The sequence below is a fragment of the Salmo salar genome, chromosome ssa04, assembly GCF_905237065.1.
Source record: "Salmo salar chromosome ssa04, Ssal_v3.1, whole genome shotgun sequence".
Taxonomy (NCBI): Eukaryota; Metazoa; Chordata; class Actinopteri; order Salmoniformes; family Salmonidae; genus Salmo; species Salmo salar.
Genome location: NC_059445.1, coordinates 1615264 through 1633606, shown reverse-complemented (window position 1 = coordinate 1633606; position 18343 = coordinate 1615264). Strand labels below are relative to the sequence as shown.

The following is an 18343-nucleotide window of genomic DNA, read 5'->3' as shown; positions in this document are numbered from 1 at the left end:
AGGAGATTGAGGATAGAGAGAGGAGGAGGGAGAGGAGGAGAGGATAAAGAGAGGAGGAGGGAGAGGAGGAGAGAAGCGAGGGAGCGTGACTGGTACATGCTACACATGACAATAGAAAAGCCATGTAACAGCAGCCTGTTCTGAAGCACAGCAGCAACACATCTCTAACAGCGGAGTAGAACAGCGGAGTAGAACAGCGGAGTAGAACAGCGGCGTAGAACAGCGGCGTAGAACAGCGGCGTAGAACAGCGGCGTAGAACAGCGGAGTAGAACAGCGGCGTAGAACAGCGGCGTAGAACAGCGGCGTAGAACAGCGGAGTAGAACAGCGGCGTAGAACAGCGGCGTAGAACAGCGGAGTAGAACAGCGGAGTAGAACAGCGGCGTAGAACAGTATACAAGAGATGTGTAGCGCAGGGTTGTGGGTTGGATTCCCGCTGGGGCCACCCATATAACAATGCATGCCCCCACTACTGTAGGACACACGTCTGTTGAAGGCCATATTATAATAATAGTACATTATGGGCCTAGTACCATTTTGGATGAGCCCCTAGACCAGCGGTTCCCAAACTACGGGTCGCGACCCCATGTGGGGGTCGCGGGAAAATTTCACAAATCCTGAAGAAAAGAAATGATAATATGGTCTTTGTAATGTGGTTAACCTTTACATGGAAATGGAAAGTGTTGAAATGTAAAAGAGCCAATTGAACCAGAGACCAAGGAAAAGGCTGTGCTAGACTGGTGAATGGGAATCTAAAGGGAACACACGGTCCTCTCCCTCACAGCAGTAAAACTCACCGTACCGTTCAACAGCTCATATCCAGGTCAACATGGATTTAACACTATTCTAAGTCTGCATTAGTGCCGCGTTCAAGACAACTGGGAACAGGAAAAAACAAGCTCCAAATGAGTTTGTTGTTGTTGCTGAATGGTCATCAACTCAGAAACTCAGGCGTCTTTCTAGCGCCGACTTTCCGACCTGAAGGCCACTGACGTCATGATTTGACCTCAGATTTTTTTCCCCAGAGTTTCCAGTGGTCTTGAAAGCACCATAAAACCAGATATCGATCCTGGTTGGATGAGACAGCAGAGATGACCACGCCCCCTGACTTGGAGAGGCTCCGACATGCACCAAGCCACACCCATCTCATTAGTGGTGGTGAGAGACATGATGTCAGAGACATGATGTCAGAGACATGATGTCAGACTCATTTCTAATGGACTGTCACAGTCCCACATTAAACCTAAACATTGGCTGTTAATTACAGCCTTTCTTTTCACATGGTCAGGGTGAGAATTCTCAGATATCAAAATGGGGTGGTAGACAGAAACAGTTTGGTAGCCCCTGGTCTTGACAGTCTCTACATTTTGGACGAGAGTTCCTTCTCCTGACGCCTTTTGTGGGCACTGAACACCTCAAATCCCCCACAGCAATAAGATGATAGTGCCCCCGATGTCTCCCCATTTCCCCTTAAATCTGCATGGCTGTGAACACCTCTCACTCTCTCTAAATGGTCAACATCAGCCTGTACCAATATGGAGTTAAATGTTCAATATCAGCCTGTACCAATATAGAGATAAATGGTCAACATCAGCCTGTACCAATATAGAGATAAATGTTCAACATCAGCCTGTATTAATATAGAGTTAAATGTTCAACATCAGCCTGTATTAATATAGAGTTAAATGTTCAACATCAGCCTGTACCAATATAGAGTTAAATGTTCAACATCAGCCTGTACCAATATAGAGATAAATGTTCAACATCAGCCTGTACCAATATAGAGATAAATGTTCAACATCAGCCTGTACTAATATAGAGTTAAATGTTCAACATCAGCCTGTATTAATATAGAGTTAAATGTTCAACATCAGCCTGTACCAATATAGAGATAAATGTTCAACATCAGCCTGTACCAATATAGAGATAAATGGTCAACATCAGCCTGTACCAATATAGAGATAAATGTTCAACATCAGCCGTACCAATATAGAGTTAAAATGTTCAACACCAGCCTGTACCAATATAGAGATAAATGTTCAACATCAGCCTGTACCAACATAGAGATAAAATGTTCAACATCAGCCTGTATTAATATAGAGTTAAAATGTTCACCATCAGCCTGTACCAATATAGAGATAAATGCCCAACATCAGCCTGTAGTAATATAGAGTTAAATGTCAACATCAGCCTGTATAATATAGAGTTAAATGTTCAACATCAGCCTGTACCAATATAGAGATAAATGTTCAACATCAGCCCGAACCAATATAGAGATAAATGTTCAAACATCAGCCTGTATTAATATAGAGTTAAAATGGTCAACATCAGCCTGTACCAATATAGAGTTAAATGTTCAATATCAGCCTGTACCAATATAGAGATAAATGGTCAACATCAGCCTGTACCAATATAGAGATAAATGTTCAACATCAGCCTGTATTAATATAGAGTTAAATGTTCAACATCAGCCTGTATTAATATAGAGATAAATGTTCAACATCAGCCTGTACCAATATAGAGTTAAATGTTCAACATCAGCCTGTATTAATATAGAGTTAAATGTTCAACATCAGCCTGTACCAATATAGAGTTAAATGTTCAACATCAGCCTGTACCAATATAGAGATAAATGTTCAACATCAGCCTGTATTAATATAGAGTTAAATGTTCAACATCAGCCTGTATTAATATAGAGTTAAATGTTCAACATCAGCCTGTATTATCAGCGAACTGATCGATATATACATCGGTCAGGCTCTAGTTAAAAAGTAGTGTGTGTGTGTGTGTGTGTGTGTGTGTGTGTGTGTGTGTGTGTGTGTGTGTGTGTGTGTGTGTGTGTGTGTGTGTGTGTGAGTAGAGAGAGGGCAGAGAGACAGAGAGAGAGAGGGCAGAGAGAGGACAGAGAGAGGACAGAGAGAGGACAGAGAGAGGACAGAGAGAGGGCAGAGAGAGGGCAGAGAGAGGGCAGAGAGAGGACAGAGAGAGGGCAGAGAGAGAGAGGGCAGAGAGAGAGAGGGCAGAGAGAGGGCAGAGAGAGAGAGGGCAGAGAGAGGACAGAGAGAGGGCAGAGAGAGGGCAGAGAGAGGACAGAGAGAGGATAGAGAGAGGTCAGAGAGAGGACAGAGAGAGGGCAGAGAGAGGACAGAGAGAGGACAGAGAGAGGACAGAGAGAGGACAGAGAGAGGGCAGAGAGGCAGAGAGAGGCAGAGAGAGGGCAGAGAGAGGACAGAGAGAGGACAGAGAGAGGGCAGAGAGAGGACAGAGAGAGGACAGAGAGAGGGCAGAGAGAGGACAGAGAGAGGGCAGAGAGAGGGCAGAGAGAGGACAGAGAGAGGCAGAGAGAGGGCAGAGAGAGCAGAGAGAGGCAGAGAGAGGGCAGAGAGAAGAGAGGACAGAGAGAGGACAGAGAGAGGACAGAGAGAGGGCAGAGAGAGGGCAGAGAGAGGGCAGAGAGAGGACAGAGAGAGGGCAGAGAGAGGGCAGAGAGAGGAGCAGAGAGAGGACAGAGAGAGGGCAGAGAGAGGGCAGAGAGAGGACAGAGAGAGGCAGAGAGACGACAGAGACGAGGAGAGAGCGAGAGAAAAGAGAGGGGGAAAGACACACAGAGAATGTGAGAGGAAGAGTATTTTTTCTCCTTCCTCTTCTCCCCAAAGCAAACAACTGTTTATCTGGAAGGACAGAGAGAGAGGAGGGGGGGGGGGGTGAGACGTCAGACCTGTTCTCTTCCTTGTTTGTGATTGTTATCAGGGCTATTTTAGGATGCTACCAGGAGGTCGTTAACACACTACAGCCTGACTGGGCTGCTCACAGAGGAGAGAGAGAGGATGATGATGGAGAGATGAGAACAGGGAGGACGAGAGAGAGAGAGAGGATGATGGAGAGATGAGAACAGGGAGGACGAGAGAGAGAGAGAGAGAGAGAGAGAGAGAGAGAGAGAGAGAGAGAGGATGAGAGATGGGAATAGGGAGGACGAGAGAGAGAGAGAGAGAGAGAGAGAGAGAGAGAGAGAGAGATGATGGAGAGATGAGAACAGGGAGGACGAGAGAGAGAGAAATGCGAGGGAGGAGAAAGACTAGAGAGGAGGGAAAGAGGGATAGAGAATTATGGAAATCTAGAAATATGAATTATAATGATAAAGAGCAATCCTCCTTTTTCAACCAACCAACCACTCCTCCTACTCAGAACCACAACATTTACATCAAAAAGGGACAATCACTTTCAAACAGGTCCCAAACGTGTCACTTCTTCTCCTGTCCAAAAGACTCTCTCTCTCCCCTCAATGTTTTTTCTTCATATTGTCTCTGCAGTATTATCAGATAATGTGTTGTTTCTCAGGCAGTGTTTCTGCAGTACCCACTGTAGCACAATTACTGGCTGTTGATGCAGCCTAGGGCACCACACATACACTAACAAGCACGCAGAGGCACAGGGACACACACACACACACACACACACACACACACACACGTGCTCTCACGTAGACACACCCACTTGCACGCAGACACACACACTCGCAAGGAACGTTGATAAAAAAAGTAATGGAGGAGTTTGACAAGAAGGTGTTTCTCCTGCAGGAATAACATCACAGAGACACAGAGGACACACACAGTCAGGGTGTTCATGTTGGTTTGGTGTGTGTGTGTGTGTGTGTGTGTGTGTGTGTGTGTGTGTGTGTGTGTGTGTGTGTGTGTGTGTGTGTGTGTGTGTGTGTGTGTGTGTGTGTGTGTGTGTGTGTGTGTGTACACAGGTAGCTAGGTAAACCGGAGCCTGCAGAGTAATTCCTACTTAGATGAGGATTTGGCCTCTCGGTTGTCGTGGGCGCGAAGAGCAGAGAGAGCTTTAGTGGACTAAGCCAGCTAGGATGAACAAGAGATCACCTCTGGGGGTGGACGGGAGGACAGGAGAGGGGGGAGAGAGAGGAGAGAGGTAGAGAGAGAGGAGAGGTAGAGGGGAGAGGTAAAGGGGAGATGAAGAGAGGAGAGGTAGAGAGGAAAGAGGGAGAGGTAAAGAGGAGATGTAGAGAGGAGAGGTAGAGAGGAAAGAGGGAGAGGTAAAGAGGAGAGAGAGGAATCCTGTCATATGGATTGTGTTAGCAGCACATGTCCCTCAGAGCCAAGCTGATGTCCACTGTGTCCCATCTGCCTCATGCTACACAGGGTGACGACACACTCTGTGGTGTGTGTGTGTGTGTGTGTGTGTGTGTGTGTGTGTGTGTGTGTGTGTAAACCTCAACACCATATCTCTGGGTTTAGTGTTGCTAGTATTGACATAATGAACCAAACACAAGGCCACCAGGAGGGTAACAGTTAGTGTTACTGAGTAGATGGTTCTGCTCACAGCGAGTCAGATGATGGACTGGGGAGAGAGGAAGCCCTGATGTCCAATCATAACAGATGATACACATTTCCTGAAAAGCCACCACACACATTCAGTGCATTTGGAAAGTATACAGACCCCGTGATTTTTTCCTACATTTTGTTACAGCCTTGTTCTAAAACAGATTAAATACATTTTAACTCATCAATACCCTATAAATGACAAAGCAAAATGTTTGCAAATTAAAAACAAAAATACCTTATTTCCATAAGTATTCAGACCCTTTGCTATGAGACTCGAAATTGAGCTCAGGTGCATCCTGTTTCCATTGATCATCCTTGATTGGAGTCCACCTGTGTGTACATTTTATTGATTGGACATGATTAGGAAAGGCACACACCTGTCTATATAAGGTCAGAGCAAAAACCAAGCCATGAGGTCATGGGAATTAAACGTTGAGCTCCGAGACAGAATTGTGTCGAGGCACAGATCTGGGGAAGGGTACCAAGAAAGCGTGCAGCATTGAAGGTCCCCAAGAACACAGTGGCCTCCATCAATATTAAATGGAAGAAGATTGGAACCACCGAGACTCTTCCTAGAGCTGGCCGCCCAGCCAAACTGAGCCAGGTGGGAGGTTGGTCTGGGATGTGACCAAAACCACAATGGTCACTGACAGAGCTCCAGAGTTCCTCTGTGGAGATGGGAGAACCTTCCAGAAGGACAACCATCTCTGCACCAATCGGGCATTTACGGTAGAGTGTCCAGACGGAAGCCACTCCTCAGTAAAAGGCACATGACAGGCCGCTTGGAGTTTGCCAAAAGACACCTAAAGGACTCTGACCATGATAAACAAGATTCTCTGGTCTGAAGAAACCAAAATGTAAGTATTTGGCCTGAATGCCAAGCATCACGTCTGGAGGAAACCTGGCACCATCCCTACGGTGAAGCATGGTGGAGGCAGCATCATGCTGTGGGGGTGTTTTTCAGTTGCAGGGACTAGGAGACTAGTCAGGATTGAGGGAAAGATGAACGGAGCAAAGTACTGAGAGATCCTTGATGAAAACCTGCTCTAGAGCACTCAGACGAGGGTTCACCTTCCAGGAGGACAATGACCCTAAGCACACATCCAAGACAACGCAGGAGTGGCTTCAGGACAAGTCTCTAAATGTCCTTGAGCTGCCCAGCCAGAGCCCGGACATGAACCTGATCTAACATCTCTGGAGAGTCCTGAAAATAGCTGTGTAGCATCACTCCCCATCCAACCTGACAGAACCTGAGAGGATCTGCAGAGAAGAATGGGAGAAACTCCCCAAATACAGGTGTGCCAAGCTGGTAGCGTCATAACCAAGAAGACTCAAGGCTGTAATCACTGCCAAAGGTGCTTCAACAAAGTACTGAGTTAAGGGTCTGAATACTTTTTTTTATAAAATGGCAAAAATGTCTAAAAACCTGTTTTTGCTTTGTCATTATGGGGTATTGTGATGTCATTATGGGGTATAGCGATGTCATTCTGGGGTACTGCGATGTCATTCTGGGGGTACTGCGATGTCATTCTGGGGGTACTGCGATGTCATTCTGGGGGTACTGCGATGTCATTCTGGGGGTACTGCGATGTCATTCTGGGGGTACTGCGATGTCATTCTGGGGTACCGGGATGTCATTCTGGGGTACCAGGATGTCATTCTGGGGTACCAGGATGTCATTCTGGGGTACCGCGATGTCATTCTGGGGTACCGCGATGTCATTCTGGGGTACCGCGATGTCATTCTGGGGTACCAGGATGTCATTCTGGGGTACCAGGATGTCATTCTGGGGTACCGCGATGTCATTCTGGGGTACCGCGATGTCATTCTGGGGTACCGCGATGTCATTCTGGGGTACCGCGATGTCATTCTGGGGTACCGCGATGTCATTCTGGGGGTACCGCGATGTCATTCTGGGGGTACCGCGATGTCATTCTGGGGGTACCGCGATGTCATTCTGGGGGTACCAGGATGTCATTCTGGGGTACTGCGATGTCATTCTGGGGTACTGCGATGTCATTCTGGGATGTTGTGTGTAGATTGAGGGCATTTCTGTTTCATTTAATCAATTTTAGAAAAAAGCTGTAATTTAACAAAATGTGGAAAAGTAAAAGGGGTCTGAATACTTTCTGAATGCTCTGTACACACCATATATAACATAGTGGACTGGGAACTGGGTCATTCATAATTAACGTGTGTGTGTGTCAGGAGCGGTTGGCCAGCATCAATAATGTAAAGTGGGGCTACATCTCAGACACAAGACACACAGCTAGCTGATAGCTAACTGGCTAATCACACTAATAAAACAAGCCTCAACAACATGGGGGTGTTTACATTTGTCCTGTTAGACACTTGTACAAGTCTGGAACAGAACAGTGGTTCTTCATATCCCAACTCCCCCTGAGATACCTGCGGCCAGTGGGGTCACGGCCAGGGTTAAGAGACTTGGTCAAGGGCACAGCAGCTGATTTTTTACGTTGCCGGCTCTGGGATTCAAACCAGCAACCTTTTGGTTACGGGGCCAATGCTGTAACCTCGAGGCTCCCTGCCACCCCTATATCTAGGTCAGGCATGGGACATGTAGATGGATGTGTAGCTGTCTTCTCTCTATGTACGTGTGTGTGTGTGTGTGTGTGTGTGTGTGTGTGTGTGTGTGTGTGTGTGTGTGTGTGTGTGTGTGTGTGTGTGTGTGTGTGTGTGTGTGTGTGTACACAGTGCATTCGGAAAGTATTCAGACCCCTTCCCTTTTTCCATATTTTGTTACGTTACAGCCTTATTCTAAAATTGATTAAATCAAATAAAATCCTCAATCTACACACAACACCTCACATTTCTGTGTGTGTGTGTGTGTGTGTGTGTGTGTGTGTGTGTGTGTGTGTGTGTGTGTGTGTGTGTGTGTGAGAACCTGCGTCGTGTATGTAAACATGGAATGATCCTTGTCTGCCAGTGAGTGTCTTCAGCAGCTATTCTCCTGTGATGTTGCTACAGTTCAACAGTCACAACAACACAACAACACAGTGTCTTCAGGTGTGTTCAGCTATTCTCCTGTGATGTTACTACGGTTCAACAGTCACCACAACACAACACAACAACACAGTGTCTTCAGGTGTGTTCAGCTATTCTCCTGTGATGTTGCTACGGTTCAACAGTCACAACAACACAACAACACAGTGTCTTCAGGTGTGTTCAGCTATTCTCCTGTGATGTTACTACGGTTCAACAGTCACAACAACACAAACAACACAACACAGTGTCTTCAGGTGTGTTCAGCTATTCTCCTGTGATGTTGCTACGGTTCAACAGTCACCACAACACAACAACACAGTGTCTTCAGGTGTGTTCAGCTATTCTCCTGTGATGTTGCTACGGTTCAACAGTCACCACAACACAAACAACACAGTGTCTTCAGGTGTGTTCAGCTATTCTCCTGTGATGTTGCTACGGTTCAACAGTCACCACAACACAAACAACACAGTGTCTTCAGGTGTGTTCAGCTATTCTCCTGTGATGTTGCTACGGTTCAACAGTCACAACAACACAACACAACAACACAGTGTCTTCAGGTGTGTTCAGCTATTCTCCTGTGATGTTACTACGGTTCAACAGTCACCACAACACAACAACACAGTGTCTTCAGGTGTGTTCAGCTATTCTCCTGTGATGTTACTACGGTTCAACAGTCACAACAACACAACACAACAACACAGTGTCTTCAGGTGTGTTCAGCTATTCTCCTGTGATGTTGCTACAGTTCAACAGTCACCACAACACAACAACACAGTGTCTTCAGGTGTGTTCAGCTATTCTCCTGTGATGTTGCTACAGTTCAACAGTCACCACAACACAACAACACAGTGTCTTCAGGTGTGTGCAGCTATTCTCCTGTGATGTTGCTACGGTTCAACAGTCACCACAACACAACACAACACAACACAGTGTCTTCAGGTGTGTTCAGCTATTCTCCTGTGATGTTGCTACGGTTCAACAGTCACAACAACACAACACAAACAACACAGTGTCTTCAGGTGCATAAAGAGCATTCAAACACACACTATGTTTTCACACTTGTTACATTCAACACACACACAGTCTCACACAACCACTAATGGGTCATCAAAGCCCTACTGTAGAACAAGATGTGATCCACTCAATCACCTCCAACACACAGGCCTGTGTGGAAATCCCCTGTTGTGGTCGAATAGTCAGGCCCAGGATGTATCTAGTCTAGCAAGTAGACGAAGAAGTCTTCAATACACATTCTTCTCTGCTGGGACTTTGGCCATTGTTGGCACTACTATCCACAGAGGTATTTTAGTGAAGAACATAACACGCACACACACACAGGGACACATACACACAGTTCTCTGTGTACACAGTGTGAGGCTGTGGAGAGAGGCCTAGTACAGGGTGCAGGCCGGCCTGATGAACATGTCAACATGCCTGGAAGGAGGGGAATGTGGTCACATAGCCTGGCCAAATTAAAAACATCCAGAGAGAGAGAGAGAAGGAGAGGGGGGTATGAAACAGAGAGAGGTAGAGAGGAGGAGGAGAGACACCGAAAGGAGGAGGGGAGAGCCAGAGAGAGAGAAGGAGAGGGGGTATGAAACAGAGAGAGGTAGAGAGGAGGAGGAGAGACACCGAAAGGAGGAGGGGAGAGCCAGAGAGAGAGAAGGAGAGGAGGAGGAGAGACACCGAAAGGAGGAGGGGAGAGCCAGAGAGAGAGAAGGAGAGGGGGGTATGAAACAGAGAGAGGTAGAGAGGAGGAGGAGAGACACCGAAAGGAGAAGGGGAGAGCCAGAGAGAGAGAAGGAGAGGGGGTATGAAACAGAGAGAGGTAGAGAGGAGGAGGAGGAGGAGGAGAGACACCGAAAGGAGGAGGGGAGAGCCAGAGAGAGAGAGAGGAATCCCAGAGAGAGAGAAAACAGTAGAATATGAAGAGAGAGAGAACACCACAGCTCTAAGCCCTGTTGTGACTGAGGTTGTAGTTTGGCGGGTTGTACACTGTGTGTGTGATGTCGGCGTCCACGGGCCTCCTAGACGTCCATGGGCCTCCTCAGTGTGTGTGTGTGTGTGTGTGTGTGCCAGCTCCATGCCAGCTCACTGGGTTAAATATAGCTAGTGGGCAGCGGTCCCAGACTGTATTAACAATACCACCACCACTTTAGATAATACTGACACCGGATAGCAGGGGAGGAGGAGAGGGGGAGGGACACTGGAGGGGGAGGATAGGAGGAGGAGGAGGGACACTGGAGGGGGAGGATAGGAGGAGGATGATAGGGGAGGGACACTGGAGGGGGAGGATAGGAGGGGGAGGGAGGGGAGGGAAGGATAGGAGGAGAGGGGGAGGGACACTGGAGGGGGAGGAAAAGTTAGGAAGAGAGTAGAAGAAGGGAAAGGATAGGAAGAGAGGAGAATGGTAGAGAGGTAGAGTCAGAGGGGAGAGGAGAGAATGGTAGAGAGGTAGAGTCAGAGGGGAGAGGAGAGGAGAATGGTAGAGAGGTAGAGTCAGAGGGGAGAGGAGAGGAGAATGGTAGAGAGGTAGAGTCAGAGGGGAGAGGAGAATGGTAGAGAGGTAGAGTCAGAGGGGAGAGGAGAGGAGAATGGTAGAGAGGTAGAGTCAGAGGGGAGAGGAGAGGAGAATGGTAGAGAGGTAGAGTCAGAGGGGAGAGGAGAATGGTAGAGAGGTAGAGTCAGAGGGGAGAGGAGAATGGTAGAGAGGTAGAGTCAGAGGGGAGAGGAGAGAATGGTAGAGAGGTAGAGTCAGAGGGGAGAGGAGAATGGTAGAGAGGTAGAGTCAGAGGGGAGAGGAGAGGGAATGGTAGAGAGGTAGAGTCAGAGGGGAGAGGAGAGGAGAAGACCATGAGGGGAAGAGGAAGGGAGGAGAGCAGAGGAAGAGGAACACCTCAGTGGGACAGAAAATGAATGAAACTCAGCCACCCACACTCCATCCATTCTGCCAGGAGAGAGTGTGTGGATCTTTCCATAACAGAGTGCATGCCAAGGATAGGAGTCGCGGGACAGATACTAACTCTGGCCTGAGCTGGCATGTCTGTGTCCAACACTACACACCCACAGTTCTGTAAACCTGAATGTTTCTCTACTGTGTAGACTGCTAATAAAGGGTTTATAACCCCTCCCTGAGTATTAGACTAGTTATAACCTGAGGGTTACACTACTGACCTATAACACACTGCTCTCCAGTCAGCTTCAACACACCGCTGTGGAACGAGCCACGGAACCTCCCAGAGAGAACAACTCAGAAACACTAAGAGAATACAATGGTAGAGTGGTAACACTTCACCTCTGGTGGAGGAACGAGGGACAGAGACCCCGACCGACAGACAGACAGATCGACCGACCGACCGACCGACCGACAGACAGACAGACAGACAGACAGACAGACAGACAGACAGACAGACAGACAGACAGACAGACAGACAGACAGACAGACAGACAGACAGACAGACAGACAGACAGACAGACAGACAGACAGACAGACAGACAGACAGACAGGTGTGTAGGACTGGAGAGAGAGACAGACAGGAGGGACAGGTGTGTAGGACTGGAGAGGAGAGAGAATCTGCCCTCCGATATGAGCTGATGTAATGTACATGTTGATTAATATTGGTGTCACTCACTGTATAAAATGTCCTATTCTACACTACTACTCATAACAATATACACTACCTAGATATCACTGATTATTAGACCACTTGAAAAGGCAAATAGCCTTCTGAGGACATGATCCCAGACATGGTAGTAGGCTGTTCATATGACTTCTTGCACTGAGGTAGTCTACTCTCATCTCCAAAGAGACAGTCTCTCTCGCCAGACTCAGGGCTCAACGGCTGTGAGAAGAGACTACCACAGAGGAGACCTTCCTAAGCCTGTAATAGTGGTGGCTGATGGGTAAAGGCAGCATGAAATCCAAAGGGTTCCCTCTCACTCTAATAGATCCCTAATGTTTACCATAATTACAGGGGCTGTCGTGCCTCCCCCACGGGTGTGTCTGGGACCTTATGGGGCGAGAGAGAGAACCTAGGCTCCATCCCAAATGGCACCCGATTCCCTATTTAGTGCACTACTTTTGACCAGAGCCACATGGAAGAGGCTGCCATTTGGGTTGCAAGCCGTTTTGCAGGGCTCTACAGAGCGACCATTTCACGCGCACTTCAATACTATTCTACAGTACCGTAATCCGTTCTGCTCTGACATCGCTCATCCATACAGTCTTAATTAATACCTACTTAGATGTGTGTATATGTTGTGTAATTTGTTAGATATTACTTGTTAGATATTACTGCACTGTGGGAGCTAGAAACACAAGCATTTCGCTACACCCGCAATAACGTCTGCTAATCACGTGTATGTAACCAATAAAATTGGATTTGACTTGATGAATGTATAGTTCTGTAAGCTACTGACTGAGCCTTGGTTTGCTTTGCAACATATAGAGTGAATACATAGAGCCATCTAGCTGCAGCCCAGTAGTTGGTGTCTTTCTGGGCTCAGGCAGGGAAAGGGAGATTGAAGAGAGAGTGAAAATAAAAGAAATAAAATGGTGCTACTGTTTCCTTAAGAATAGCTACTGGGCGGTTCGGTTAAATGTCCACCCGAAGCGGGAGGTCGTTTTTCTATCGCAATCACCGCTGCCTCTCCGCGACATACGACTGTTAAAAACGGCAGGACGAGGGGGAGTAGCGTTATCTCCTTGTTGTTTGCTACCTAGTATGTTGCCTCCAGAAACGAGAGCGCCAACGAGATACCACTTAGCATTTCAAAGGCGTATTGGCCACGGCTACAACAAAAGGGGCTCTGTCGGCGCATTCCGACTCGCTGTGGTCGAGGTGTGAACGAACAAGGACAGAGATAATTGTCTCTTGGTTTCTCCTTTTCACAGAAGCTCATGGTTTTAAAGTCGTGATCCCAGAGACCGTTCACACCGCACAAACCAACAGCCGTGCTAAAGAGGGACCCTCCCTCGGATGGTGCCAACACATGCGCAGATCAAGTACACTGCTGGATCGTCAATTATTATATTAAGACGTTTACATGTCCTAATAATCCGAAACATTCAAAAATATATATAAAAAAATAATGACTGTTTACTCGGCGTGTGCTTACTATGATTTTGACCTTACACCGATTATGATAAAACGACTATTGCATAATCTGCCTAATGACAATCAGGGTCATATCGAATTATTAGTGTGCATGTAAACGTCCAATTTGTCATGATACAGTCGGAATACACAATAATGCATTGGCCATTGTCTGTTCATCTAGCTCTATCAAAAGCAAAAGTTGCCCATCCACATAATAGTGTAGTATTAGAATAGTCTATCATTACCCCCCCCAACTAAGTTCAGACAGCAGCCTGTAGGTTTACTACGTCCCTGTCGGGTAGCTTCTTGTTTTATCAAGATGTCTACTTCTACTAGCTTATTATTCTGTCTGTTTCCCTCTCACACACTTTGACGAGACTGCCAAGTAGAAATCACGACAGGAGAAATGTAGTCTACTATAGTCCTCTCGACCGTTTGTAGTATAGCTGGAAATGTGTTTTACTGTTAACAACTGAAACCTGCTGGCATCACTGTGATCAACTGTGGGCGAGAATGGTTGCTGAGCAGGAAAACAATGTTGCAACAAATTTCCGCACAGAAAAATGTAACAGTTAAACGACCAAAAACAAACGAGTCATGTGGAACTTCGTGGACAGTTCAGAAGTAATCCTCTTATCAAGTAGTCCCCAGAAAAAGTGTTGAAGCAACGAGCTGTGGACACTTTCCCCGGAGACATAGCTCCCCGTGCTAACGCCAGCTCGGGCGAAAAGCTAAGCAACATAGCCCTCAAAAAGGGCTACCACAAGTTATTTTATGGAAATATAACAAGTCGCAGAGTTAGTTGTTGGCTGCACGTTAGTGGACTGTGTACTTAGTAAACACAAGCGCATGTTGAAACACTGTTTTGTAACAACCGTAGAGAGAGTTGACAGCTTTTCACTGAGCGTCGTTACAACAATGTCCTCAACAACTTTTCCAGCGGGGGTGAAGGAGTTGTGTCCCAACTGAGCGGGGTGGGTGGTGTGTGTGTACTATGTAGGGTAGACTAAAACACCCTGGACTGGTACCGGTCTCTAACTCACCGCTATAAGTGTGTTGTTCCTCTGCTCCGTGGAAGACGCCGACTCGGGGTCTTGCTGTTTACTCTGATGCTTGCTGTTGGCACATTTCTTGGCCCTCTGCTCCAAGCTCCGCTGGTACAGACTCACCGTCTCCCTCCGTTCAATCTCCAGCTGCTCGGCGTGGGCTTGCTGGTAACGGTTCTCACAGTTGACGTGGTGCCGCCTGCACCCCTCTATCCTCTGCCGTAGCCTCTCCACTACCGTGCTGTGTTTGGGGATGCCCACGTTGTTGGGGTTTCCACCCGGGTTCATGGCATTGTTGTTGATGCAAATGTTACTGCCGTTCGCGGCAGCGGGGTTGCAAAGTCCCCCATCATTCACCCGAAATGCTAGTATTTTGGACTAAGTTTTTCTTCCCCTCAAGCCTCAAAGTAGTCTCTTCGTCTTCTAGACTAAATGTTACTGGGAGATGGGAGATGGTAGTTAGGCTAAATGACGAACAAGACGGACCGGGTGATTCAAATGACCGTAAGGACAGTAAACAAACGGTGATCGGTGTTGATTGCTGTTCCCTCCTTCGGGACAGGACGCGGTGTCTCCACCATTCAACACTGTTTTCAAATATCACCTTGTCCCGTTCATGAAAAACACCGATCACAATATCCCATAGCCCAGCACGAAGGCTTCAAGACCGAGCTAGCTGCTCCGTAAATCAACACAACAACCGCGGCCAGACTATTAGTAAAGGTAATAACTCCACAGGAAACAACCGGATATTAAGCTACAGGCGATCATCACTACCCCCGAACTCCACTCACACACATAACAGACCGACGCTGCCTCGAGCTCGCCGTTGTTTTATTATGTTGTCCTTTGTGAAAAAGTTTTGCTGTTTGAACCGAAGGGGCTCCGGAGTTGCTCCGTGAACTTGCTGCATTTCATTGGTTAGGTCGGTAAAAAAATCCCTGAGCCGAACGTGAAGAAGAGTTGTCGTGATGGGGATCCGGGTCCCGTGAACTGGTGCACAGCGAAATCCTCAAGACACCGCGGTGTCCGTGATCTCTCGGCTGGTCGCTAGTAGCTGTTCGCTGCCACCATCACAATAATCAAGACCTATCCTCCTCCATGCCAGCGGAGCGATATCAGGACAAGAGTTTAGTCAAAACCAGCTAGAGGCTGTGAGTAGCCCGACGGCACCGAGGAAAACCCGGAGTGGAGCGGCATGTTCCAGCCACGCCGGATCGGTAACGAATAAACAGTAGAATGAAAGCACAATACATTTAGGCCTAGTGGCCGGTCACTGTACTTACCACCGGGCAATGCAACGTCAAAGCAATGTTGTAGCTCACAAATATATAATGGCAATTCAAATCAAATCAAAGTGTATTGGTCGCATACACATGTTTAGCAGATGTTATTGTGTAGTAGCGAAATGCTTATGTTTCTAGCTCCCAACAGTGCAGTAATATCTAACAATATAAAACAATACACGCAAATCTAAAAAGTAAAATAATGTAATTGAGAAATATTAGGACGAGCAATGTGAGTCCGGAATATATATATATATGATAGAACATAGATATGGACAGTATTATGATAGAATATATAGTATATCTGTAGAATATGTAGTATATCTGTAGAATATGTAGTATATCTGTAGAATATATAGTATATCTGTAGAATATGTAGTATATCTGTAGAATATATAGTATATCTCTGGAATATGTAGTATATCTGTGGAATATGTAGTGTATCTGTAGAATATATAGTATATCTGTAGAATATGTAGTATATCTGTAGAATATATAGTATATCTCTGGAATATGTAGGATAGAATATGTAGTATATCTGTAGAAAATAGTATATGTAAAACAATAGTTAAATAGGATACATTTGGACTAGAATACAGTATATACATATGAAGTGGGTAAAACAGTATGTAAACATTATTAAAGTGACCAGTATTCAACGATTATGTACATAGGGCAGCAGTCTCTAAGGTACAGGGTTGAGTACAGGGTGGTATGCCGGCTAGTGACAGTGACTAAAGTTTAGGGCAGGGTACTGGGCGGAGGTAGACCAGTGGTGACTATTTAACTGTCTGGCCTTGAGATAGAAGCTGTTTTTCAGTCTCTCAGTCCCAGCTTTGATGCACCTGTACTGACTCCGCCTTCTAGATGGTAGCGGGGTGAACAGGCTGTGGCTGAAATTTCTCCAGCCTCCTGAGGTTGAAGAGGTGCTGTTGTGCCTTCTTCACCACACTGTCTATGTGAATGGACCATTTCAGAATGTCAGTGATGTGTACGCCGAGGAACTTGAAGCTTTTCACTTCTCCACTGTGGTTCCGTCGATGTGAATAGGGGGGTGCTCCCTCTGCTGTTCCCTGAAGTCCACGATCAGCTCCTTCGTTTTGACGACGTTGAGGGAGGGGTTATTTTCCTGGCACCACTCTGCCTGGGCCCTCACCTCCACCTTGTAGGCCGTCTCATCATTGTTGGTAATCAGGCCTACTACTGTTGTGTCGTCTGCAAACTTGATGATTGAGTTGGAGACGTGCGTGACCAAGCAGTCATGGGTGAACAGGGAGTAAAGGAGGGCACGCACCCTTGTGGGGCCCCTGTGTTGAGAATCAGCGTAGTGGAGGTGTTGTTGCCTACCTTCAACACCTGGGGGCGGCCTGTCAGGAAGTCCAGGACCCAGGTGAACAGGACGGGGTTGAGACCCAGGGTCCCGAGCTTAGTGATGAGCTTGGAGGGTACTATGGTGTTGAAGGCTGAGCTGTAGTCAGTGAACAGCATTCTTGAATAGGTATTCCTCTTGTCCAGATGGGATAGGGCAGTGGGCAGTGTGATGGCGATTACGTCATCCGTGGATCTATTTGGGTGGTATGCAAATTGCAGTGGGTCTAGGATGTTGGATAAGGTGGAGGTGATATGATCCTAAACTAGTCTCTCAAAGCGCTTCATGATGACCGAAGTCCGTGCTACGGGGCGATTGTCATTTAGTTCAGTTACCATTGCTTTCTTGGGTTCAGGAACAATGGTGGACATCTTGAAGCAGTTGGTGACGGCAGACTGGGAAAGGGAGAGATTGAATATGTCCGTAAACACTCCAGCCAGCTGGTCTGCGCATGCTCTGAGGACGCGCTTAAGGATGCTGTCTGGGCCGGTAGCCTTGCGTGGGTTAACACGCTTAAATGTCTTACTCACGTTGACCACGACGAACGAGAGCTCACCGTCCTCATGAGCGACGGTGTCCCTCATCAGTGGTGTTTGTATTTGTATTTTTGAGAGCCTTTAGAAGGCGTTTAGAGCAAGACGTCAGTGTCCACGACGTGTCTGGTTTTCCCTTTATAATCTGTGATCGTCTGGAGTCCCTGCCAAGTACGTCTCATGTCTGAGCTGTTGAATCGTGACTCCACTTTGTCTCTGTACTGACGTTTTGCCTGTTTCATTGCCTTACAGAGGGCACAACTGAACTGTTTGTAGTCGTCCATGTTCCCAGTCACGTTACCGTGGTTAAATGCAGTGGTTCACGCTTTTAGTTTTGCGTGAATGCTGCCATCTATCCACGGTTTTTGGTTTGGATAGGTTTTAATCATCACAGTGGGAACAACATCCCCAAGTTATTATATATATATATATATTTTTTTTTTTTTACAGAATTGAACCATTTACCAAAAGGGCATAATTTATGGTTGCGTAGAACACACACACACACACACACACACACACACACACACACACACACACACACACACGCACACACACACACACACACACACACACACACACACACACACACACACACACACACACACACACACTCTCTCTTTGTCTATGATCCAATAGGGTTGGAGCTGACTTGGTGGCCCG

General features: G+C 46.9%; 1 protein-coding gene across 1 annotated transcript in view; it reads right to left on the bottom strand.

The window, feature by feature from the left end:
* Nucleotides 1-14820, bottom strand: part of LOC123742542 (mastermind-like protein 3) — a 229890-nt gene extending 215070 nt beyond the window's left edge. Inside the window, exon 1 of the mRNA XM_045717598.1 lies at nt 14490-14820. Within this exon, the coding sequence (XP_045573554.1) occupies nt 14490-14780 (291 nt within the window). The 5' untranslated portion in view covers nt 14781-14820. The remainder of the gene's footprint in view (nt 1-14489) is intronic.
* Between the last annotated feature and the right edge of the window lie 3523 nt (nt 14821-18343).